Raw genomic sequence first — 24,786 nt, forward strand, 5'->3', positions numbered from 1 at the left:
AGGATCAGCAAATACAGGAGCAGCCGGCTAGCATCACTGCCTGCTAACAAGCAGCCATGGCCCAGCGTGAGGAGCAGACAGCCAGCCCCGTGACACACAAGGCCGGCAGAACCTGTATTGGGGGGTGCCTGCCGGGAGCCCCCGTCTTGCAGCAGGGCCCCTCTGTACTAGCTCTGTCCGACTCACAGTCCACGTGTAACAGGCGTTCCCCTCCGGGACTCAAGTCTCCGCTGCTCTGCCCACCCGCCATGCCAGATGTGATCCCTGGCTGGCTGTTCTCCGCAGAACTCCATCCCTGGGCTGGCCAGCAACGCCAGGCCCTCCCCTGTTTGAACCCCAGCTGGCTGCAGGCTGGTCTCCTGCCGGGTCATCCTATCCCTGCAGCTCCCTTACAATAGCCCTCTGCGGTGAGCTCAGCTTATGGATGTGCTCCGCTCCCAACGCCGGGGCAGATGGGAACCTAGTCTAGATGCTCCTCCCAGCAGGGGTCCGGGGTTAGCCGCTTGGGGGGACATCTTGAGCACGTCATGAAAATACACAGTGCCAGGTGCCCTTCCCTCCCCTTCCAGAGAGGGCAGCCTTCCCCGCCCCCCAGCGCTGCGCCGCACCTGACCCCACATGCTTCCAGTTCTTCTCCTTGCAGGGAACTCGGAGCTGGAGAAAGATACCCGAGAGCCACACTCTGAACAGGCTCAGCCCAGAGGGCAACGTGAGCTTCACGAACAGACTGAGCCCCCTGGCCTGCGGAGCCTGGCTGGGGGAGAAGGGGGCCAGTTCCCAGGACATCTTTGCCGAGATGGCCAGGTAGTGCCAGATGCGAGGCTGGTATGTCCTACTACCCACCAACTCCTTCCCCACTTTGCCCGACATCTTCGGCTACTTGCCATAGCTTCTGATCCTGTGGACCTGGGGCTGCTGTCACCCTGGAGAAGCTCTCTACACCTTGCATCCAGCCGGCCCACGCTGGAGGGAAGCGGTGCAGGAATTCCCTCCAAAGGCAGCAGGCAAATAATGTCCTGCACAGAGATGAGCTTGGCGTTCCAGGTGCCCTAGCACCTCCAGCCACGGACAGGCTCCAGCGTCCCCACCTTGTTCGGTCACGTGAAGCCCCGACTCTGCTCCTGCCTGACCCTTGCTGGGATGGACACGCTCGGCTGACAGGTGTGGAGGGCAGACGAGCCCTTTCCACAGGCCGCAGCAGCTGTGCACAGCCTGGCTTTCCACAGGGTTAATACCACAACCATGAGCTCTCACAAAGCGAAGTGAATCCTCCCGTCCCGGAGATCCGCCATCTCAGTGCGCTGGGGGGAGGTGCAGCCTACCCAGAGATGTATCCAGCCTGGTCCAACATCCCACCTGGAAAGGAGCTGCAGGGCACAGCTCGCTGCCAGCTCCCCAGGAGCCTGCCTGCCTGTGCCAGCTTCCAGCACAGGCTGCCCTCTGCTTGCAGCAAAGCTGCCGTCTCCTTACCCCATCACTCTCACAGGAACTCAGGAGATTTCTGCAAATTCATCCCAATGCCACAGTTCATCTCGGCTGCTCCAGCTGGGGGCCCCGAATTCCTCCTGGAGAGGCCGGGGCAACAGTTTGCGCAGCCGAGCGCTCATGCGCACGCTGCCAATGCGCTGCAAGACCCAGGCAGGTGACTATCTGTGCACCCCGCAGCCCAGCAGCACACTTCCTGCAGAGGCCTCCCCCCCGGCTCCAGCAAGGGGCACAATGGTCTTCAATTCCCAAAGCCCCCTCTGCTTTGAGGGGAAGTGGAGTTCTGCGCAGAGAAACCGCCTTGTGCAGCCGGAGCCCTGGCTAGGGCCAGCCCGTTGGGGGCTGGGTGTCAGACCCACTTGCAAACTGCCCACAGGAGAGCAGAAAGAGGATGCTGCGATCACCTGGGACAGGACCTGAGCCCTCCTGGAGGGGTGCATGCTGCATGGCTCCAGCCCCCTGTCCCACCCCCGAAGGGAGCAGCAGGGGAAAGATGGGGGTGAGTGTCTGCAGGGTAGGCTGTGGCTGCTGGATTCAGTGTTGAGGGAACCATGCTCGGTAGGGAAGGAACGAGGTGGGTGCCACATGCAGAGCAGACGGCTGACAGAGGGACGGGGGATGTAAGGAGCGGGCTAGGTGGTAAGGGTCGGAGATGCGGCTAGGAGCGCATGTGGTTCTGCATCTAGGCAGGGAGGAAACAGAAAGGGCGATGCAGAGTGAAGGGGGCACCAAGCTCTATGTACAGAGACTTGGAGGGAGGGGGAGAGGAGGGTGCTGCCTGCAGGGGTGGGACACGGGGCTCTGCATACTGGGGGAGGTCTGGTCATGGGGACGGATGCAGGGGGGTGCGCATGCGGATGCGGGCTGAGATCCGGGTAGGTGCTGCAGGTGGAGGGTGGGCGGGACCCAGGTAAGCGCTGCCAGCCTGGAATGGGTGCAGATTGGCATGGCTACTACACGCAGAATAATGGGGCGCTACAGGCAAGGGGTGAGTGCAGGAGGCCGGGGGGTGCAGGGGGAGAACTGCAGGCCCAGGACAGGAACGGGACAGGTGCCGGGTGGGCGTGTGCAGAGGGCTGGATGGGATTGGCGTGAGCACTACAGGCAGGGGGTGTGTGCAGGGAGGAATTGGGGTGTGCGGGGATGGGTACATGGGTCAGATTGGGGTGGGAGCAGGGCCCCAATGGGGTGCAGAGGGGAACTGGGGTGGGACCTACATACAGGTGGGGATGGGGGTCGGGTGCAAGTAGGGGATCAGGGCAGGTGAATTGGAGGCAGAAAGCAGTGGGGAGGCACAGGAGGCTGGGAGCAGAAGGGTTGTGGGGTGCAGGAGATCAGGAACTAGGCATGAGTGCAAGTGGGGGACTGGGGAACGGGGGTGCAGGAGATGGGGTAGAGATTCTGGGGCAGGGCAGAGGATCGGGATATGGGTACAGGGAGCGGGGTGCAGGAGCTGGGGGATTGAGGTGTGGGGTGCAAGGGGCTGCAGGATGCGGGCAGGGGATCGGGGGGCGGGTACAGGAGCTGGGGGATCGGGGTGCAGGGGCAGGCGGGGGTGCAGGGATCGGGGAGCAGGGGATGCAGGAGGCGGGGATCGGGGAGCAGGGGATGCAGGGATGCAGGGGGCGGGGATCGGGCGGCAGGCGGGGGGGTACAGGGGATGCAGGGGCCAGGGGATGCAGGGGGCGGGGATCGGGGAGGTACAGGGGGCAGGGATTGGGAGGCAGGCGGGGGGCCAGGGGTGCAGGGGGCGGGGATCGGAGGAACAGGCGGGGGGGGCCAGGGGATGCAGGGGGCGGGGATCGGAGGAACAGGCGGGGGGGGGCCAGGGGATGCAGGGGGCGGGGGACAGGCGGGGGGCCAGGGTATGCAGGGGGCAGGGATCGGGGGGACAGGTGGGGGGGGACAGGAGTGCAGGGGGCGGGGATCGGGGTGGTACAGGGGGCAGGCAGGGGGCCAGGGGTGCAGGGGGCGGGGATCGGAGGGACAGGCGGGGGGGGGGCCAGGGGTGCAGGGGGTGGGGATCGGAGGGACAGGTGGGAGGCCAGGGGATGCAGGGATCGGGGGGTACAGGGGTGGGGATCGGGGGGCAGGTTGGGGGCCAGGGGTGCAGGGATTGGGGGGCAGGTTGGGGGCCAGGGTATGCAGGGGGCGGGGATCGGGGGGACAGGTGGGAGGCTAGGGGATGCAGGGGGCGGGGATCGGGGTGGTACAGGGGGCAGGCAGGGGGCCAGGGATGCAGGGGGCGGGGATCGGGGGGTACAGGGATGCAGGGGGCGGGGGGGCAGGCGGGGAGGTACAGGGATGCAGGAGACGGGGGGGCAGGCGGGGAGGGGGCAGGGGGGCCGGGATCGGGGGGTACAGGGGTGCAGGGGGCCGGGATCGGGGGTACAGGGGTGCAGGGGGTGCAGGCGGGGGGCCAGGGGGTGCAGGGGACGGGGGAGCAGGCAGGGAGGTACAGGGGTGCAGGGGGCGGGGGGTCAGGGGGTACGGAGGGCGGGGATCGGGGGGTACGGAGGGCGGGGAGGTACAGGGATTCAGGGGGCGGGGATCGGGGGGTGCAGGGGACGGGGATCGGGGGCAGGCGGGGAGGTACAGGGATGCAGGGGTCAGGGGGTACGGGGTGCAGGGGGCGGGGGGTCAGGGGGTACGGAGGGCGGGGTACGGGGGTGCAGGGGGTACGGAGGGCGGGGGGTACGGAGGGCCGGGATTGGGGGTGCAGGGATCGGGGGGGCAGGCGGGGGGCCAGGAGGTGCAGGGGCCGGGGATCGGGGGGCCGGGATCGGGGGGGCCAGGGGTGCAGGGGGGCCGGGATCGGGGGGGCCAGGGGGTACGGAGGGTGGGGATCGGGGGGGGCAGGCGGGGGGCCAGGGGCCGCAGGGGCCGGGGATCGGGGGGCCGGGATCGGGGGGGGCCAGGGGGTGCAGGGGGCGGGGATCGGGGGGGCAGGGGCCGGGGGGTCAGGGGGTACGGAGGGCGGGGATCGGGGGTACGGAGGGCGGGGGGCCGGGATTGGGGGTGCAGGGGGTGGGGGGGGCAGGCGGGGGGCCAGGGGGTGCAGGGGGCGGGGATCGGGGGGTGCAGGGGGCGGGGGGCCAGGGGGCCGGGATTGGGGGTGCAGGGATCGGGGGGCAGGCGGGGGGCCAGGGGGTGCAGGGGCCGGGGATTGGGGGGGCAGGGGCCGGGGGGGCAGGGGGTACGGAGGGCGGGGATCGGGGGTTGCAGGGGGCGGGGGGGCAGGCGGGGGGCCAGGGGCCGCAGGGGCCGGGGATCGGGGGGCCGGGGATCGGGGGGGGCCAGGGGTGCAGGGGGTGGGGATCGGAGGGACAGGTGGGAGGCCAGGGGATGCAGGGATCGGGGGGTACAGGGGTGCAGGGGGCGGGGATTGGGGGCAGGTTGGGGGCCAGGGTATGCAGGGGGCGGGGATCGGGGGGTACAGGGGGCGGGGATCGGGGGGGCAGGTTGGGGGCCAGGAGTGCGGGGATCGGGGGACAGGCGGGGGGCCAGGGTATGCAGGGGGCAGGGATCGGGGGGACAGGTGGGGGGGGGACAGGAGTGCAGGGGGCGGGGATCGGGGTGGTACAGGGGGCAGGCAGGGGGCCAGGGGTGCAGGGGGCGGGGATCGGGGGGTACAGGGGTGCAGGGGGCGGGGATCGGGGGGCCAGGATTGGGGGTGCAGGGGTCGGGGGTACGGGGTGCAGGGGGCGGGGATCGGGGGTGCAGGCGGGGAGGTACAGGGATGCAGGGGGCGGGGGATCAGGGGGTACCGAGGGCGGGGATCGGGGGGGCAGGCGGGGGGGTACGGGGTGCAGGGGGCGGGGGGTACGGGGTGCAGGGGGCGGGGGGCCAGGGGGGCCGGGATTGGGGGTGCAGGGATCGGGGGGCCAGGGGCCGCAGGGGCCGGGGATCGGGGGGGCAGGCGGGGGGGTACGGGGTGCAGGGGGCGGGGATCGGGGGGCCGGGATTGGGGGTGCAGGGATCGGGGGGCCGGCGGGGGGCCGGGGATCGGGGGGCCGGGATCGGGGGGGGCCAGGGGTGCAGGGGGGGCCCGGTACCTGCGGGGCTCTGCCCGGCTCCGCGCTGCTGCCCGGCGCCGCCTCGGGGGGCTCTGCGGGGCCGGGCCCCGGGGGGGGCGCGGGGGGGGCGGCGCCCCCCGCCCGCTCCCTGCGCGCCCCGGCCGCGGCCGCCGCCGCCCTGCTCCGCCTGCGAGTCATGCCCGGCCCGCGCCGCCGCCGACAGGACAACAGCCAATATGGCGGCGCGGCCCGTCCGGCCCCTGCCCGGGGGCGGCCCGGCGCGGGGAAGCCGCCGCCGCCATCGCCGGAGCGGGCAGCGGCCGGGCAGCGCGCCCCCAGCGGGCGGAGGGGGAAGCGCGCCGGAAGGGGGGGGGGGGAGGGAGGGATTTGGCAGGAAGGGGGGGGCTGGGAGGGGAGGGGGGGGAGGGAGGGATTTGGCAGGAAGGGGGGGGCTGGGAGGGGAGGGGGGGGGAGAGAACTTGGCTGCGAGGGGAGGGGAGCGGAGGGAGGGAACTTGGCAGGAAGGGGGGGGCTGGGAGGGGGGGGGGAGGGAGGGATTTGGCAGGAAGGGGGGGCTGGGAGGGGAGTGGGGGGGAGAGAACTTGGCAGGAAGGGGGGGCTGGGAGGGGAGGGGGGAAGGGAACTTGGCAGGAAGGGGAGCGGAGGGAGGGAACTTGGCTGGAAGGGGGGGCTGAGAGGGAGGGAACTTGGCTGGAAGGGGAGTGGCGGGGGGAGGGAGGGATTTGGCAGGAAGGGGGGGGCTGGGAGGGGAGCGGGGGGGAAGGGACCTTGGCTGGGAGGGGAGGGGAGCAGAGGGGGGAGGGAGGGATTTGGCAGGAAGGGGGGGGCTGGGAGGGGAGTGGGGGGGGGAGAGAACTTGGCTGCGAGGGGAGGGGAGCGGAGGGAGGGAACTTGTCAGGAAGGGGGGGCTGAGAGGGGAGCGGGGGGGAGGGAGAGAACTTGGCAGGAAGGGGGGGCTGGGAGGAGAGTGGGGGGGGAGAGAACTTGGCAGGAAGGGGGGGCTGGGAGGGGAGGGGGGAAGGGAACTTGGCTGGGAGGGGGGGCTGAGAGGGAGGGAACTTGGCAGGAAGGGGAGTGGCGGGGGGGAGGGAGGGATTTGGCAGGAAGGGGGGGGGTGGGGTGGGGAGGGAAGCCAGGGTGCAGGGGGGGAGGGGAGGGAGGGAACTTGGCAGGAAGGGGAGTGGCGGGGGGAGGGAGGGATTTGGCAGGAAGGGGGGGGCTGGGAAGGGAGCGGGGGGGGGGAGAGAACTTGGCTGCGAGGGGAGGGGAGCGGAGGGAGGGAACTTGGCAGGAAGGGGGGGGCTGAGAGGGGAGCGGGGGGGGAAGGGACCTTGGCTGGGAGGGGAGGGGAGCAGAGGGGGGAGGGAGGGATTTGGCAGGAAGGGGGGCTGGGAGGGGAGTGGGGGGGGGAGAGAACTTGGCTGCGAGGGGAGGGGAGCGGAGGGAGGGAACTTGTCAGGAAGGGGGGGCTGAGAGGGAGGGAACTTGGCAGGAAGGGGAGTGGCGGGGGGAGGGAGGGAACTTGGCAGGAAGGGGGGGCTGGGAGGGGAGTGGGGGGGAGGGAGAGAACTTGGCAGGAAGGGGGGGGCTGGGAGGGGAGTGGGGGGGGAGAGAACTTGGCTGCGAGGGGAGGGGAGCGGAGGGAGGGAACTTGGCAGGAAGGGGGGGCTGAGAGGGGAGGGGAGGGAGAGAACTTGGCAGGAAGGGGGGGCTGGGAGGGGAGGGGGGAAGGGAACTTGGCTGGGAGGGGAGCGGAGGGAGGGAACTTGGCTGGGAGGGGGGGCTGAGAGGGAGGGAACTTGGCAGGAAGGGGAGTGGCGGGGGGGAGGGAGGGATTTGGCAGGAAGGGGGGGGTGGGGTGGGGAGCGAAGCCAGGGTGCAGGGGGGGAGGGGAGGGAGGGAACTTGGCAGGAAGGGGAGTGGCGGGGGGAGGGAGGGATTTGGCAGGAAGGGGGGGGTGGGGTGGGGAGGGAAGCCGGGGTGCAGTGGGGGGGAGGGGAGGGAAGGGAACTTGGTTGGGAGGGGAGTGGCGGGGGGAGGGAGGGATTTGGCAGGAAGGGGGGGGTGGGGTGGGGAGGGAAGCCGGGGTGCAGGGGGGGAGGGGAGGGGAGGGAAGGGAACTTGGCAGGAAGGGCCGGGCTGGAGGTAGGGAGCCCCCCCCAGCACTGTGGGGTATGAGGGGGCGCTCAGGCAGGGTCCCCGTCTTGTCCCCATGTGTGTACCTTGCTGAGCCCCATGGAGGCCCGGGTGCTACTCTTGCTTTGCCCTGCCTGTCCCAGACACGTTCCCCTTTCCAAGGAGGGCCGCTGGGCAGGGTTCAGACCGGAGGCCCTGCGCCGTGGTCTGCCCCGGCAGCACTTCTCTCTCGGGGACAGAGAGCCTGCATGTGCCTGGGCTTTAGTTCCTGGCCCCGCGGCACGACCTGCTCAGGGTTACAGGGGCTGCTCCTGCATTCATCCTTCCCATGAAGCAGAAGCCGGTCACGTCCCTGAGCAGCCAGCACGGCCGGGGCAGCTGCATGAAGCCAGAGAGGCCATGTGGCTGGCACTGCAGAGGGGAGCTTCTGGGTAGGCCTTTGCCACTTCGCTGTGTTCCCCCCACACACACACACACTTGTCCCCATCACCAAAGCACCAGGCTCCTGTACTGGGTGGAGAAGACACAGCCACAGCGCTCACAGGGCCAGCATCCGAACGAGCATTTCCCACCTGCGCCAGGCCAGCTGCTTAGCTCGCCAGGGCTGGGCTGATTGACGAGGCAGCCGGGGCACTGGTGGGATTGAAAGAGCTTTCTCGCATGGTGCCCCGCTCCTGAGCGCCTCTGGCTGCTGCCCGTGCTGACCAGCTGCGAGCCGTCAGGGGAAAGGGGCTGCCACTCCCTCACAGCGGCTTCAGCCCTAGGTCCTGTCAGATCATGGGTGAAACAAGCAAGGTCAGCCCTCTGCCACGGCCACCCAGCCTTTCCTCCAAGCCTGTGGGGAGCGGATACAGGCTGGCGCTGCGTGGGGCGGCAGCAGTAGGACAGAGGACTGCACAGGGGGCTGCAGGCACCCTCACAGCTGTGCAGCTCTTGGGCTTGGCCATCTAGGAACCCAGGCAGAAAACTCCAATCAAAGGATGGGGAAAATCAAGTGTTTCTGTAGTAACCAACCCTGCAGGGAACGGGGAGAGAACGGGGCTAGGAAGGAGAGAGAGCACTCTAATTGCATTGGGGCTCCCACAGCTGTGAGAGCAGTCCCAGAGCCATACTTCAAGAGGGCCTCTAGTTCCTGGTGTGCAGCTATGAGCGAGTCGCACACCTGCTGCCAGGCTGAGCCACAGCAGGACGTCACACTTACCTGTCTGCGCTGTGGTAGAGAAGCAGTGGTCTCTGTAGGCAAAGGCTCTGTGGCACCCCTCACGCCAGAGCTCGCAGTGTCTGTAAGACAGGGGCACCAGGAGAAACAGAGGATTGTGCCCCACTTCTCTGTGTGGGCTGAAAGCAGGCCCCTTGCACAGTGAGAACCCAGCTTCCTCTAGTGGGCACTGTTCAGCAGGAATCAGGCCTGCCTGTGAGTCCGTCACCATGGCTCTGGAATCAGCCGGCTGAGGGCACTGTGGAGCAAGATGCCACGCTGCCCAAATGCTGGGCACATGGATCACTACAGTAGGGGTCTGCTCAGGCCTAATATTTATTCAGGAACCAGACCAAGCTCACCTGACCCAAGCCAAAGAGGGTCAAGTCATTTTCTAGCCCCCCCCCCCCCCCTCCCAAACTTGAGCCAGCTCCTGCCTGGGCGTTGCTGTGGTGGCTGTGTGCCCTAGCAGCTGCATGCCCGGCTCCTGGCAGCCTCCATGCTGTGGGGTGAGCGGTGTTCGGACTGCTGCGCATCCTCACTTCACAGCAGTCACACAGGAGCGAAGTGGCAGTGGCTGTCAGGGGCAGGGCCCGTGCACGGACCCTGCAGGCAGGAGGCAGAGACCCAGCTCACCCCAGAGGGGCTGGCTTTTTTCTGACCCAGACTCGGTGCTTGTAGTCCAGTCTCATCTGGTTAAGTTGCAGGCCTCTGCAGTGCTTCCCCTGCTGCCTGGGCCCACGCAGCCCAGGCACGGATCACAGGACAAAGGTACAGGAATAGAGCAGGACAACTAGCAAATCCCATTTCATGAAGCAAGGAGGGGGGCGGGGGAATTCAACCATTGAAAGGCAGCATGTTTAAAACTGACCTTTTCCATGCAGTGCACAAGCGTCCTGTGGTACTCACTGCCACAAGGTATCACCAAGGCAAAGACCGTCACATGATTCCAAGAAAAAGGGATGGACATTTATATGGAGAACAGGAACATCCAACATGGCATAGGAAGGGTTAAAGACAAACCAACCTGAGGTGGGAAGGGGATCTAACCCCCCAGCTTCAGTTCAGGAATCCCCACTAGCTAATGGGGATTTGCACAAAGCTTCCCAGGGGCAGGCTGCCCTCACCCTACCAGTTGCTGGGTTTCTTGCAGCTTCCTCTGAAGCAGCAGATGGTGGTCAGTGTCAGGCGACCCTGATCTGCTCTGGTATGGCAGAGTCTAGGCTTCTACATGCACAATCCTATCAATCCCTGCGTGAGACGGATATTTTCTGTTTTTCCCTCAGCACCATCCCCACTCAGCATTCCTGAGGGTGAAACCACTGCCTTTGTCTTACCAATGCTCCCCCAGCCCGGGCCTTCCCCCAGGCTCCCTTATCAGCAGGCACCCATTGGGCTCCCCCTCAGACCTGCATCATTTCTCCTCTGGGTGTTCTGGGGCTAGACCCCTTCCCAGGGAGCACCCCAAGTCCAAACAAAAGGCCAAAGAAAAATCTTCAGCCAAACAGCTCTTCCCCCACCTCAGGCTTCATGGGAGTTCCCTCGTGGCCCTACCTCAGGCTTCCCCTGCAGGAGCCTAACCCGGACTCTGGTGCTACCTGTCAAGCCCTACACCAGGGCTTCATGGCAGGCTGCCTCCACTGGAGCACCCATGGCCTACATAAAGGCCCAGCTCCGCCCTGTCTCGCCAGGAGGCAGTTAATCACCCCCAGGTGCGGACCATGAGTAACTGGGATTCTTTCCCTTGCCTTGTAGGTGATGGCAGGGAAGGTGCAGAGAAGGGCAACAAAAATGATCAGGGGTGTGAACAGCTTCCGTATGTTGAGAGATTAAAAAGGCTGGAACTCCTCAGCTTGGAAAAGAGAGGGCTCAGGGGGAGATGAGAGCTGTCTATAAATCATGGCTGGTGTGGAGAAAGTGACTAGGGAAGTGTTATTTACCCCTTCACATAACACAGGAACTAGGGAGTCACCCAAGGAAATTAAGAGGCAGCAGGTTTAAAACAAACAACAGGAAGTACTTCTTCACACAACGCACAGTCAACTTATGGAACTTATTGCCAGAGGATGTTGTGACGGCCAGAAGTATAACTGGGTTCAAAAAAGAGCTAGATAAATTCATGGAGGATGGGTCCATCAATGGCTATTAGCCAGGATGGGCAGAGACACAACCCCATGCTCTGAGTGTGGCTAACCAATGTTTGCCAGAAGCTGTCAGTGGCTGACCAGGATGGATCACTCCAGGGCTTAAATTCTTATAGAGTATTTCCTGGAGCCCCCACATATCCCCTGCCCCAAACATGTTATAAAAACTCCAGGGGTTTTGAAATATTTACCAGAGATCAGCTCCAGACAGCTCCGGCTGAATTTAAGCCCTGGATCACTCGGTAATCGCCCTGTTCTCTTCACTTCCTCTGAAGCACCTGGCACTGGCCACTGTTGGCAGACAGGACACAGGGCTGGTTGGACCATTGGGCTGACCCAGTCTGGCTGTTCTTATGCTCTTGCACAGAGACTCTAGGTGCATGGCCTCCGAAGGAGGCAGTCTCCTACTAGCAGGGCACCAATGTCCTTAAGAGCACTTACACTTCCTGGTGCGCTGTGGTGCAAAGACCCAAGCAGGGCCAGGAGCTGTCCTTGCCTCCCATGCAGGACCAGCAGGACTTGCATGCAGGACCAGCACATGGCTCACTGCAGCTTAATCACAGTCTTGCTCTTGGAGCCACCAGCTGGTGTCAGAGGCATCCCTGGCTCGTGCACCCGTGGCCCATGCTGGGATGAACGAGTTCTGCCTGGCTCAGCGAGTCCTGACAAACTTCAGAAAACCAAACAACTGCTCTGGGCTACGGTCCAGCCCATTGCAACACACAGCCCTGCCCAGGGGCTGTCTCCCATCTAGTTAAAGGTACAGGGCAGCTACCCCAGCCAGGCCTGCTACCAGCATATGCTCGCTCCTCACAGTGCAAGAGGGATCTGGGCAGAGCACGGTGGGGGTCCCTGCTGCTGCTGTGGGCCATTGCAGACTTGGCTCCACACAAACCCAGGTGACCGGGGGCGGGGAGACACTCCGAGTCCTTCGGCTCAGCCCCCGCAGATCCGAGCAGGGGTGAGGCTATTGCCACGGAAGGGACGGTGGTTATGACTGTTGGACAGGCTGGGAGCAGGGCTGGGGCCAGACGACTCCGTGAATAACAGACATGACTAGACTGTGGCTCAGGAGTGAAATCCCCTCCCCAGCTACCCTGCGGTTACGCAGAACCCAGGAAACCCCGGCTACCCTGCTGGCGGCAGCCTACCCAGCACCCCCACTGCTCCCCGTCACCCAAGGGCAAGCAGCCAGTGACTCTGGGTGTGGGGGTGTCTGGGGCCCTGCCTGCCTGCCTCCATCTCCTCCGCGGCCGTCCTTTGGGACCCTTCCAAACACTCCTCCGTGGGTCAGTCTGAGGCAGGCTCTGTCCCTTGGGACACGTCCCACCCCACATGCATGGCGTCATACATCCTGCCCCCAGCACCCATTCCCGGGCCCCCGGGCCCAGCCCAGCAGGGGAACGGCCTGTCTCTGGTATCAGTGCCTTGGCATGCAGGGACACGCAGGGGCACGCCTGGGACGCCCTGCCCGGGTGGTGTAATGCACAAAGGGGGTGGGTTCTCCCCCTGTCTCTGGGGCACGGGGGGCTGGAAGCCGGGAGTCCTGAGTTCTAGCCCTGGCCCTGGGAGGGGAGCGGGTCTAGTGGTTGGGGGAGGGGAGGGAGCCGGGACTCCTGGGTTCTATTCCAGACCTGCCACAGTGTGAGTTTGGGGCACGTCCCTTCCGCGCGGCGCACGCGGGGCTGAAGGAGAATTTGACCTGCCAGGGGCACTTTGAAAAGGGAGAGAAATCGGGGGCGCTGGGCTCGGGCTGGCCCCGGCAGGCACCGCCCCTGTTCCTCGTCCGGGCGGTGCCAGCTGCGGGCCCGCCCCGTGCGGGCGGCGAGGCGGGGAGCCGGGAGGCCGGGAGTCCGGGACCGGGCGCTGCGCCCCCGCCGCGCTCTCGACATGCTGCCCGCGGCCGTCAGGAAGTGGCTGCACCGGCCCAAGGTGAGACCCCAGTTCCCCCTGCCAGAGACCCCCCGTCCCACCCGCACCCGCCGGGACTCCCCTCTGCCCCCGGGGGGCTGCCAGAGACCCCCCCGTCCCACCCGCACCCGCCGGGACTCCCCTCTGCCCCCGGGGGGGGCTGCCAGAGACCCCCTGTCCCACCCGCACCCGCCGGGACTCCCCTCTGCCCCCGGGGGGGCTGCCAGAGACTCCCCGTCCCACCCGCACCCGCCGGGACTCCCCTCTGCCCCCCGGGGGGGCTGCCAGAGACCCCCTGTCGCACCCGCCGGGACTCCCCTCTGCCCCCGGGGGGGCTGCCAGAGACCCCCCGTCCCACCCGCACCCGCCGGGACTCCCCTCTGCCCCCCGGGGGGGCTGCCAGAGACCCCCCGTCCCACCCGCACCCGCCGGGACTCCCCTCTGCCCCCGGGGGGGCTGCCAGAGACCCCCCCGTCCCACCCCCCACCCGCCGGGACTCCCCTCTGCCCCCCGGGGGGGCTGCCAGAGACTCCCCGTCCCACCCGCACCCGCCGGGACTCCCCTCTGCCCCCCGGGGGGGCTGCCAGAGACCCCCTGTCGCACCCGCCGGGACTCCCCTCTGCCCCCGGGGGGGCTGCCAGAGACCCCCCGTCCCACCCGCACCCGCCGGGACTCCCCTCTGCCCCCGGGGGGGCTGCCAGAGACCCCCCCGTCCCACCCCCACCCGCCGGGACTCCCCTCTGCCCCCGGGGGGGGGCTGCCAGAGACCCCCTGTCCCACCCGCACCCGTCGGGACTCCCCTGTGCCCCCGGGGGGGCTGCCAGAGACCCCCGTCCCACCCCCACCGGCCGGGACTCCCCTCTGCCCCCCGGGGGGGCTGCCAGAGACCCCCCGTCCCACCCGCACCCGCCGGGACTCCCCTCTGCCCCCGGGGGGGCTGCCAGAGACCCCCCGTCCCACCCGCACCCCGCCGGGACTCCCCTCTGCCCCCCGGGGGGGCTGCCAGAGACTCCCCGTCCCACCCGCACCCGCCGGGACTCCCCTCTGCCCCCCGGGGGGGCTGCCAGAGACTCCCCGTCCCACCCGCACCCGCCGGGACTCCCCTCTGCCCCCCGGGGGGGCTGCCAGAGACCCCCTGTCGCACCCGCCGGGACTCCCCTCTGCCCCCGGGGGGCCTGCCAGAGACCCCCCGTCCCACCCGCACCCGCCGGGACTCCCCTCTGCCCCCCGGGGGGGCTGCCAGAGACCCCCCGTCCCACCCGCACCCGCCGGGACTCCCCTCTGCCCCCGGGGGGGCTGCCAGAGACCCCCCCCGTCCCACCCCCACCCGCCGGGACTCCCCTATGCCCCCGGGGGGGCTGCCAGAGACCCCCTGTCCCACCCGCACCCGCCGGGACTCCCCTATGCCCCCGGGGGGGCTGCCAGAGACCCCTGTCCCACCCCCACCCGCCGGGACTCCCCTCTGCCCCCCGGGGGGGCTGCCAGAGACCCCCCGTCCCACCCTCACCCGCCGGGACTCCCCTCTGCACCCGAGGGGGCTGCCAGAGACCCCCCGTCCCACCCCCACCCGCCGGGATTCCCCTCTGCCCCCGGGGGGGCTGCCAGAGACCCCCTGTCCCACCCCCACCCGCCGGGACTCCCCTCTGCCCCCGGGGGGGCTGCCAGAGACCCCCTGTCCCACCCGCACCCGCCGGGACTCCCCTCTGCCCCCTGGGGGGCTGTCAGAGACCCCCTGTCCCACCCCCACCCGCCGGGACTCCCCTCTGCCCCCGGGGGGGCTGCCAGAGACCCCCTGTCCCACCTGCCGGGACTCCCCTCTGCCAGAGACCCCCGTCACACCCCCTGGGAATCCCATCTGCCCCCCAGGAGGGCTGCCAGAGACCCCCCGTCCCACCCGCACCCGCCGGGACTCCCCTCTGCCCCCGGGGGGGCTGCCAGAGACCCCCCGTCCCACCCGCACCCGCCGGGACTCCCCTGGGCCCCCGGGGGGACTGCCAGAGACCCCCCGTCCCACCCGCACCCGCCGGGACTCCCCTCTGCCCCCGGGGGGGCTGCCAGAGACCCCCCGTCCCACCCCCACCCGCCGGGACTCCCCTCTGCCCCCCGGGGGGGCTGCCAGAGACCCCCCGTCCCACCCGCACCCGCCGGGACTCCCCTCTGCGCCCCGGGGGGGCTGCCAGAGACCCCCGTCCCACCTGCCGGGACTCCCCTCTGCCCCCGGGGGGGCTGCCAGAGACACCCCCGTCCCACCCGCACCCGCCGGGACTCCCCTCTGCCCCCCGGGGGGGCTGCCAGAGACCCCCCCGTCCCACCCCCACCCGCCGGGATTCCCCTCTGCCCCCGGGGGGGCTGCCAGAGACCCCCCCGTCCCACCCCCACCCGCCGGGACTCCCCTCTGCCCCCCGGGGGGGCTGCCAGAGACCCCCCCGTCCCACCCCCACCCGCCGGGACTCCCCTCTGCCCCCGGGGGGGCTGCCAGAGACCCCCCGTCCCACCCCCACCCGCCGGGACTCCCCTCTGCCCCCCGGGGGGGCTGCCAGAGACCCCCCGTCCCACCCCCACCCGCCGGGACTCCCCTCTGCCCCCCGGGGGGGCTGCCAGAGACCCCCCGTCCCACCCGCACCCGCCGGGACTCCCCTCTGCCCCCCGGGGGGGCTGCCAGAGACCCCCCGTCCCACCCGCACCCGCCGGGACTCCCCTCTGCCCCCGGGGGGGCTGCCAGAGACCCCCCGTCCCACCCGCACCCGCCGGGACTCCCCTCTGCCCCCGGGGGGGCTGCCAGAGACCCCCTGTCCCACCCCCACCCGCCGGGACTCCCCTCTGCCCCCGGGGGGGCTGCCAGAGACCCCCTGTCCCACCCGCACCCGCCGGGACTCCCCTCTGCCCTGGGGGGGCTGCCAGAGACCCCCTGTCCCACCTGCCGGGACTCCCCTCTGCCAGAGACCCCCGTCACACCCCCTGGGAATCCCATCTGCCCCCCAGGAGGGCTGCCAGAGACCCCCTGTCCCACCCGCACCCGCCGGGACTCCCCTCTGCCCCCCGGGGGGGCTGCCAGAGACCCCCCGTCCCACCCCCACCCGCCGGGACTCCCCTCTGCCCCCCGGGGGGGCTGCCAGAGACCCCCCGTCCCACCCGCACCCGCCGGGACTCCCCTCTGCGCCCCGGGGGGGCTGCCAGAGACCCCCGTCCCACCTGCCGGGACTCCCCTCTGCCCCCGGGGGGGCTGCCAGAGACACCCCCGTCCCACCCGCACCCGCCGGGACTCCCCTCTGCCCCCCGGGGGGGCTGCCAGAGACCCCCCCGTCCCACCCCCACCCGCCGGGATTCCCCTCTGCCCCCGGGGGGGCTGCCAGAGACCCCCCCGTCCCACCCCCACCCGCCGGGACTCCCCTCTGCCCCCCGGGGGGGCTGCCAGAGACCCCCCCGTCCCACCCCCACCCGCCGGGACTCCCCTCTGCCCCCGGGGGGGCTGCCAGAGACCCCCCGTCCCACCCCCACCCGCCGGGACTCCCCTCTGCCCCCCGGGGGGGCTGCCAGAGACCCCCCGTCCCACCCCCACCCGCCGGGACTCCCCTCTGCCCCCCGGGGGGGCTGCCAGAGACCCCCCGTCCCACCCCCACCCGCCGGGACTCCCCTCTGCCCCCCGGGGGGGCTGCCAGAGACCCCCCGTCCCACCCGCACCCGCCGGGACTCCCCTCTGCCCCCCGGGGGGGCTGCCAGAGACCCCCCGTCCCACCCGCACCCGCCGGGACTCCCCTCTGCCCCCGGGGGGGCTGCCAGAGACCCCCCGTCCCACCCGCACCCGCCGGGACTCCCCTCTGCCCCCGGGGGGGCTGCCAGAGACCCCCTGTCCCACCCCCACCCGCCGGGACTCCCCTCTGCCCCCGGGGGGGCTGCCAGAGACCCCCTGTCCCACCCGCACCCGCCGGGACTCCCCTCTGCCCTGGGGGGGCTGCCAGAGACCCCCTGTCCCACCTGCCGGGACTCCCCTCTGCCAGAGACCCCCGTCACACCCCCTGGGAATCCCATCTGCCCCCCAGGAGGGCTGCCAGAGACCCCCTGTCCCACCCGCACCCGCCGGGACTCCCCTCTGCCCCCCAGGGGGGCTGCCAGAGACCCCCGTCCCACCCCCACCCGCCGGGACTTCCCTCTGCCCCCGGGGGGGCTGCCATAGACCCCCTGTCCCACCCCCACCCGCCGGGACTCCCCTCTGCCCCCCAGGGAGGCTCTCAGAGACCCCCTGTCCCACCCCCCGGGACTCCCATCTGCCCCCCTCAGGGTGCTGGCAGGAATCCCCTGCCCCAGTACCCTCCCCTCCCATGCCCCGTGCTCTTCCCAGGGATGGCAGGGAACTCATCCCTGGGTCTTGGGGGGCTGTGGGGCAGCCAAGCCAAGGATCAGATGAGGGGTGGGTTGCCCCTGTCGCTGGTAGCGATTCTCTGAGGTGGAGGGGGACGGTCTGGACTGGCAGTGCTGGCGGGGGGGGCTTGGCTCTAGGGCCCTTTGCCCCAAGTTTTGCCCTGTGGCACGGTGCCCTGCCCTGGCCAGGAAGCGCTGCAGCCCCCTTGCAGGAGCCTGTCGGCACTGAGACTGGCCCCACGGCTCCCTGGTGTAAGTGCCCCGGTCTGAACCAGGCACCTAGGCTGTCCCTGCACCTGGCACTGCTGAGGAACCTGTCCGCTTGCCCTGGGTGCTGCTGTCCAGCCTCTCCCCAGACCTGGAGCTCCGGGCAGCCCCCGCCCCCTGTGCAGGCAGAGAGGGTGGAAGTGTCCCATCGACTCCTGGGGCCTGGCCCCTGTGTGTTCCCAGGAACACCCCTGGCCTGCCTAGCTCTGTACGCGCCCTGCAGCTCCTTCCCTCCGTCCAGAGAAGAGGGGCTTAGGCTGGGGGGTGGCTCAGCACAGTTCACGGTCCAGGGGCTGGACAGCGTCCACGGGGTCTGGCTGGGGTGAGAACCGGCCCACTCTTACTGCCCCTGCTGCTCTGCCAGCAGGGCTGGGCCCCGGGCCTGGGCTGGGCCAGAGCTGTGGGGAAGACGGGTACAAGAGCATGTCTCCGAGGTGACTAAGGTGGGTGGGGGAGGGCCACGGCCACAGCCTACACATGCCTGAAGGGTGTCAACAGGCAGGAGCTGTTTACCGGAGTCCCAGGCCTTCCACTCCAGCTTAAAAAAGGCCACATGTGGGCGGGGGGTTGTCTTCCCCCATCCAGGAAGGGGAACGGGACTGGGTGGGGCCTGGCGCTCGGGGTGCTGACACCTAGACTGGAACAGGGCCAAGCAAGGCCCAGGAGGGAAGATCCCTGTCTTGGCCCTGAGGCCCGGCTCGGGGGTGACCCAGCGCCAGGAGCTGCGTCTCTCTCTGAGGGGGGCTGGGGAAGGAACAGGAGGGCACAGCCAACCTAGCTGAGAGCCGGGCCCTGCCACTTCAACTTTCCCTGGAGGAAAGCTACAGGGAAGGCCCAGGCTGGGATTCCCCATGGCCAGCCCCAGGTGGGCCCTGTGTGCTTACGCCAGAGAGTCCTGGGTGACTGGGAAGCAGAGGGGCTGGAGGCAGGGCGTGTCCACAGGCAGCTCGGCAGGTGGATCCAGGCCGTGCTGTGGGCTGATGTTAGACACTGCCGAGGAAAGGCAACCGACTGCTCAGCTGCAAGGTGCCCTCCTGACGGCGGGAGGGGTGGCTTCCGGGTGAAGGGAAGAGCTGCAGGTGGCTAGTGGCCACTGTCCAGGCTTCTCTCTGCTTTTCCCCATGGGGGACGGGGGCTGCATTGCTAGCAGGCTGCAGTAGGTTGTTTGCCTTCTCCAGAGCGATGCTTTGAGGCCCAGAGGGGCTCTCTTGCTGTCCCTGATCAGTCTAACCGGCTGTCACGGAGTCCCTGGGCGATGCTCTGGAACTGCTCCCCATGAAGTCAGTCAGGACTCTGGGGTAGTCGCCTTTCTGTGAGCAGCCTGTCTTCAGGACACACCGCTCACCCAGCTTCCACCTTCCTGGGTCTGACCTCGGAGCATTCAGCATCCTCTGCCTCTCCGTGCGCTTTCCCCCAGCGAGTCCGCTCAGGCGGTGCTCCTGGGGAAGCCAGAGGGTCCTGCACCCCAACTTCGCAGTCAGACGTGACTCTCAGCCAGCCAGTAAAACAGAAGGTTTATTAGACAACAGGAACATGGTCTAAAACAGAGCTTGCAGGTGCAGAGAACGGGACCCCTCAGCTGGGTCCATTCTGGGGGGGCAGTGAGCCAGACAACCACGTCTGCACTTCACTCCATGTCCCAGCCAGCCCCAAACTGAAAACCCCCTCCAGCCCCTCCTCCTCTGGGCTTTGTTCCTTTCCCGGGCCAGGTGGTCACCTGATTCCTTTGTTCTCCAACCCTTTAAAAGCTCTCACCTTGCAGGGGGGAAGGGCCCAGGCCATCAGTTGCCAGGAAACAGGGAGTTGGCCATTCTCTGTGTCCAGACCCCTGCACACCTGCCCTCTAGGGCTCTGCAATGATCATACACCCTTACCCCACCCCCTAGATACTTAAGAACTGCCTAGGGGAAACTGAGGCACCCCCACACTATTCAGAGGAAACATTAAGAACAGTCCCACTTCGTCACACCGGCCCCTCCCAGAGTGGCTCCTGTGGTCTGCGGCTCTCTCCCACACGGGGCGAAGCAGGATGGGGATGCCGCCCCTTGCCCAGCTGGCAGGTTACAGTAGGTTTGGGGGCTTTGCAGAGGCGAGGTGGTCCCGCGCAAGAGGTGCAGGAGTGAGGGTCTTAGCGCCAGGTGACCCCATTGTGTGCACGGCCCCGGGAGCCGTGTGTGTGTGGTGGGGAAAGAGGAGCTGCAGGGCTCTGTTCTCCTGTCCACGCCGTGTGTCACGGAGTCCCTGGGCGATGCTCTGGAACTGCTCCCCATGAAGCCAGTCAGGACTCTGGGGCAGTCGCCTTTCTGTGAGCAGCCTGTCTTCAGGACACACAGCTCACGCAGCTTCCACCTTCCTGGGTCTGACCTCGGAGCATTCAGCATCCTCTGCCCCTCCGTGTGCTTCCCACAGCCAGTCCGCTCAGGCGGGGTCCTGGGGAAGCCAGAGGGTCCGGCACCCCAACTCCGCAGTCAGACGTGACTCTCAGCCAGCCAGTAAAACAGAAGGTTTATTAGACGACAGGAACATGGTCTAAAACAGAGCTTGCAGGTGCAGAGAACGGGACCCCTCAGCTGGGTCCATTTTGGGGGGCAGTGAGCCAGACAACCCCGTCTGCCCTTCACTCCATGTCCCAGCCAGCCCCCAACTGAAACTCCCTCCCGCCCCTCCTCCTCTGGGCTTTGTTCCTTTCCTGGGCCAGGTGGTCACCTGATTCCTTTGTTCTCCAACCCTTCAGCTCTCACCTTGCAGGGGGGGAAGGGCCCAGGCCATCAGTTGCCAGGAAACAGGGTGTCGGCCATTCTCTGTGTCCAGACCCCTGCACACACCTGCCCTCTAGGGCTCTGCAATGATCATACACCCTTACCCCACCACCTAGATACTTAAGAACTGCATAGGGGAAACTGAGGCACCCCCACAATATTCGGAGGAAACATTAAGAACAGGCCCACTTCGTCACATCTCTCCCCCCTTCGAGATTGAACTGAGCGGGGTCACTTTACCCGGTGACCTGGGGAAGTTCGAAGCCACCAATGTTCCCATGGATGCCCCAGCATCTCTCCCATTCCTTGGTAGGAGTTACACCAGGCCCTTCCAGTTTCACGCCCTCCCTTAGGTCGGGGGTGGTCGATAGCACTAGCAGGCTGCATGTGGGAAGGTTTCTGCAGCCCATGCCCTTTGGCCACCCCAAAAACCCAGGGGGTCAAACTGGGATTGGGTTTTCTCCCAGAGCTCCAGTCTGGAGGGCTGCAATTCGGGCTCTCTTGGTTAAGGGCCCCCATCTTGACCTGGGCCACATACTGTTCACTTACAGAACTAGCATGGAGACATCCCTTTCTCCACAACCTTGTCTCCCCAACAAGCTGGCCAAACACAGCCACTTGGTTATAGGACGGTATACCTTTCTTAACAGCTTTCACTCCATCTGAGACCTTCTCAAAGCTCTCCACACTGGATCTTTCAACAGCAAAGTCAGTGGATCCATTCACAACAGAAAATTTCTGGCTGTTAGGAACTGAAACTTTCTTGATTAAATCACTTTCACACCCTTCAGTTGCAGTAAACTGCTTGCAAAGACTCCATGAGGATTCCTTTCCCAAGGGCTTTTCTATGCAACAATTCACCCCTCCCAGAAATTCTGCTCTTACCCTCTTTACCTAGGGCTTGCTCTAGGGGAACACTTTCCTGAGCAACTACAGACTCTTTCTGGGTCTCCCTTACATCCAGAATCACCTCTGGCCCATCAGGCGGATTCCTACACAATCCCCTTTCAGGCAAACTTACAGACTTCCTAGATAAAAGGTTAGAAGCCTTCTCCTTCCCTTTGCCACACACAAGTTCAGGAATCTTTTCCTCCTTGCTACAGGTTTCCACACCCTCAGTAGGTAACACAATCACACACCTTCATGCTCTCCTTGTGCCCTGGCTAGGATCTCACCCTGATTAGACAGAGTTGCTCCACCCTTTCCAACAACACACTAGCAACAGGCAAAATACAAGCACCAGAATTGTCTGGTCTCTGGGATTTTACATAGACCCTAACTGGATGCTGTCACGGAGTGTGGGGGAGTCCAGGCCCTGCACCCCTCTTCCTGGGATCCACTGAGACTCTCAGCCAGCCAGTAAAACAGAAGGTTTATTGGACAACAGGAACACAGTCCACAACAGAGCTTGTGGGTACAACCAGGACCCCTCAATCACGTCCTTCTGGGGGAGCAGGGAGCTTAGACCCCAGCCCTGGGGTTCCCTGTGTTCCTCCCCCCAGCCTCCAAACTGCCAACTAAACTCACCCCGCAGGTTCCCTGCTGCAGCCTCTGTTCACATTCCTGGGCAGAGGTGTCACCTCCCCCTCCCCCTCCTGGCTCAGGTGACAGGCTCTCAGGTCTCCCATCCCCAGGGCACATTCCCAGGTCAACACTCCCCCCTCCCTGCTGAGTCACATCGTCACATCTCTCCCCCCTTCGAGACTGAACTGAGCGGGGTCACTGTGACCAGTGACCTGGGGAAGTTCGGGGCCCCCTCTCCGGGACAGCGCATCCGCTATCAGGTTGGCACTTCCCTTCACGTGGACCACGTCCATGTCGTAATCCTGCAGGAGCAGGCTCCATCTCAGGAGCTTGGCGTTGGCTCCTTTCATCTGGTGCAGCCAGGTCAGGGGCGAGTGGTCGGTGTACACGGTGAAGTGCCGCCCGAAGAGATAGGGCTCTAGTTTCTTGAGGGCCCACACCATGGCCAGGCACTCCTTCTCGATGGCCGCGTAGTGTTGTTCCCGGGGCAGCAACTTCTTGCTCAGGTACACGATGGGGTATCTCTCCCCCTTTTCATCCTCCTGCATTAACACCGCCCCCAGTCCCGTGTCGGAGGCGTCGGTGAACACCACAAAGGGCTTGTCAAAGTCTGGGTTTGCCAGAACTGGGCCACTGACCAGAGCCTCCTTCAGCGCCCGGAAAGCCTCCTGGCACTGCTCGGTCCAGACCACCTTGTCTGGCTTCCCCTTCTTGCATAGCTCAGTGATGGGGGTGGCTATGGCGCTAAAGTGAGGCACAAATCTTCGGTAGTATCCTGCCATCCCAATAAAGGCTTGGACCTGCTTTTTGGTGTGGGGAGCGGGCCAGTCTCTGATCACCTCCACCTTGGCTGGTTCCGGCTTTAGGCGGCCGCTCCCCACCCGATGGCCCAGGTAAGACACTTCCGCCATCCCCACCTTGCACTTCTCCGCTTTTACAGTCAGCCCAGCCCCCTGGAGTCGGTCCAGCACTTGTCTAACCTGGGACACGTGGTCCTCCCAGGTCTGGCTAAAGACACAGATGTCATCAATATACGCCACGGCAAAACTCTCCATCCCCCTCAGGAGCTGGTCCACCAGGCGCTGGAAGGTGGCCGGCGCTCCCTTGAGGCCGAAAGGCAGGGTCAGGAACTCATAGAGCCCCAGAGGGGTGATAAAGGCCGATTTCAGCCGGGCATCTGCATCCAGCGGCACTTGCCAGTAGCCCTTTGTAAGGTCCATGGTGATAAGGTACCGAGCTCCTCCCAGCTTGTCTAGGAGCTCGTCCGGCCTGGGCATGGGGTAGGCATCAGATACAGTGATGGCATTGAGCTTCCGATAGTCCACACAGAACCGGACCGACCCATCCTTTTTGGGGACCAGCACCACCGGCGAGGCCCAAGGGCTGGCAGATGGCTGGATCACCCCCAAAGCCAGCATGTCCCGGACCTCTCTTTCCAGGTCCTGAGCAGTTTTCCCTGTGACTCGGAAGGGGGAGCATCTTATCGGCGGGTGCGACCCTGTCTGCACCCGGTGGACAGTCAGATTAGTGCGTCCAGGCTGGTTGGAAAACAGCTGTCGGTACGGATGCAGCACCTCCCTGACCTCATCTTGCTGGGCAGGGGTTAGCTGATCCGAGAGGGGAATTGTTTCCAGGGGGGAACCAGCTCTAGTCCCAGGGAATAGATCCACTAAAGGGTCATCTCCCTGCTCTTCCCACTGTCCACACACGGCCAACACCACATTCCCCCTGGCATAATATGGCTTCATCATATTCACATGGTACACCCGGCGGTGGTGCGCCCGGTTCGACAGCTCCACCACATAGTTTACCTCATTGAGCTGCTTGACGACCTTGAAAGGGCCCTCCCAGGCGGCCTGTAGTTTGTTCTTTCTCACTGGGATGAGAACCATCACCGGATCCCCGGTGGCGTAGGCACGGGCCCTTGCCGTGCGGTCATACCAGACCTTCTGCTTCTTCTGGGCTCTGGCCAGATTCTCCCTGGCCAGGCCCATGAGTTCAGCAAGTCTCTCTCGGAAGATCAGGACATACTCCACCACTGACTCTCCATCGGGAGTGGCCTTCCCCTCCCACTCGTCTCTCATCAGGTCCAGGGGGCCCCTCACCCTCCTTCCATATAACAGTTCGAAAGGCGAAAATCCGGTAGACTCCTGTGGCACCTCCCTGTACGCGAACAGCAGGTGAGGTAAGTACTTGTCCCAATCCTGTGGGTGCTGGTTCATAAAGGTTTTCAGCATCATCTTTAGCGTCCCGTTAAACCTCTCCACCAGCCCGTTGGACTGGGGGTGATAAGCTGAGGCCCAGTCGTGCCGGACCCCACATTTCTCCCACAAGCACCGGAGCAGGGCCGACATGAAGTTGGAGCCTTGGTCTGTCAAGACTTCCTTGGGGAACCCCACTCGGCTGAAAATGGTCAGGAGCGCATCGGCCACGGTGTCTGCTTCAATGGAAGCTAAGGGCACTGCCTCGGGGTAGCGGGTGGCAAAATCTACCACCACCAGAATGTATTTCTTCCCCGACCGGGTCGTCCTGCTGAGAGGCCCCACGATGTCCATGGCCACCTTCTGGAAAGGCTCCTCTATGATGGGCAAAGGTCTCAAAGCCGCTTTCCCCTTGTCCCGGGCCTTCCCCACCCTCTGACAGGGGTCACAGGATCGGCAATACTGCCGGACCGTGGTAAAGACCCCGGGCCAGTAAAAGTTCTGTAGCAACCTCTGCCGGGTGCGCCGGATTCCCTGGTGCCCTGCGAGGGGGATGTCATGGGCCAGGTACAGGAGCTTGCGGCGATACTTCTGGGGGACCACCAGCTGCCTCCTGATCCCACAGGACTCTACTTCCCTTGTGGGAGCCCATTCTCGGTATAGGAACCCCTTCTCCCACAGGAACCTCTCCTGGCAGCCTCTCCTCATGGTCCGTACCACCCTGAGGTCGGCCAGGTCCCTGAGCTTCCGCAAGGAGGGATCTTT

At 66.5% G+C, this 24,786-nt stretch overlaps 2 protein-coding genes across 6 annotated transcripts in view; one reads left to right on the plus strand and one right to left on the minus strand.

Annotated features, from left to right (window-relative positions):
• FAM193B (family with sequence similarity 193 member B) overlaps positions 1 to 8,949 on the minus strand; it is a 28,096-nt gene extending 19,147 nt beyond the window's left edge. Inside the window, exon 1 of one of the 3 annotated variants that reach the window (XR_012669537.1) lies at positions 5,541 to 5,810. Coding sequence is in view for 1 of the 3 variants with exons in the window: in XM_075131202.1 (XP_074987303.1) it covers positions 5,541 to 5,699 (159 nt within the window). In the remaining 2 variants the exon portion in view is untranslated. Of the gene's footprint in view, positions 1 to 5,540; positions 5,811 to 8,859 lie in introns of those variants that run through there. The other 2 variants (XM_075131203.1, XM_075131202.1) reach the window with 2 other exon arrangements.
• A 3,805-nt stretch (positions 8,950 to 12,754) lies between these two features.
• Positions 12,755 to 24,786, plus strand: part of LOC125641263 (lateral signaling target protein 2 homolog) — a 30,876-nt gene continuing 18,844 nt past the window's right edge. The window contains exon 1 of one of the 3 annotated variants that reach the window (XM_075131204.1): positions 12,755 to 12,932. In XM_075131204.1, coding sequence (XP_074987305.1) covers positions 12,891 to 12,932 — 42 coding nt within the window. In that variant the 5' untranslated portion in view covers positions 12,755 to 12,890. The remainder of the gene's footprint in view (positions 12,933 to 24,786) is intronic. The other 2 variants (XM_048860905.2, XM_075131205.1) reach the window with 2 other exon arrangements.

This window comes from Caretta caretta, chromosome 8, assembly GCF_965140235.1.
Source record: "Caretta caretta isolate rCarCar2 chromosome 8, rCarCar1.hap1, whole genome shotgun sequence".
Classification (NCBI taxonomy): domain Eukaryota; kingdom Metazoa; phylum Chordata; order Testudines; family Cheloniidae; genus Caretta; species Caretta caretta.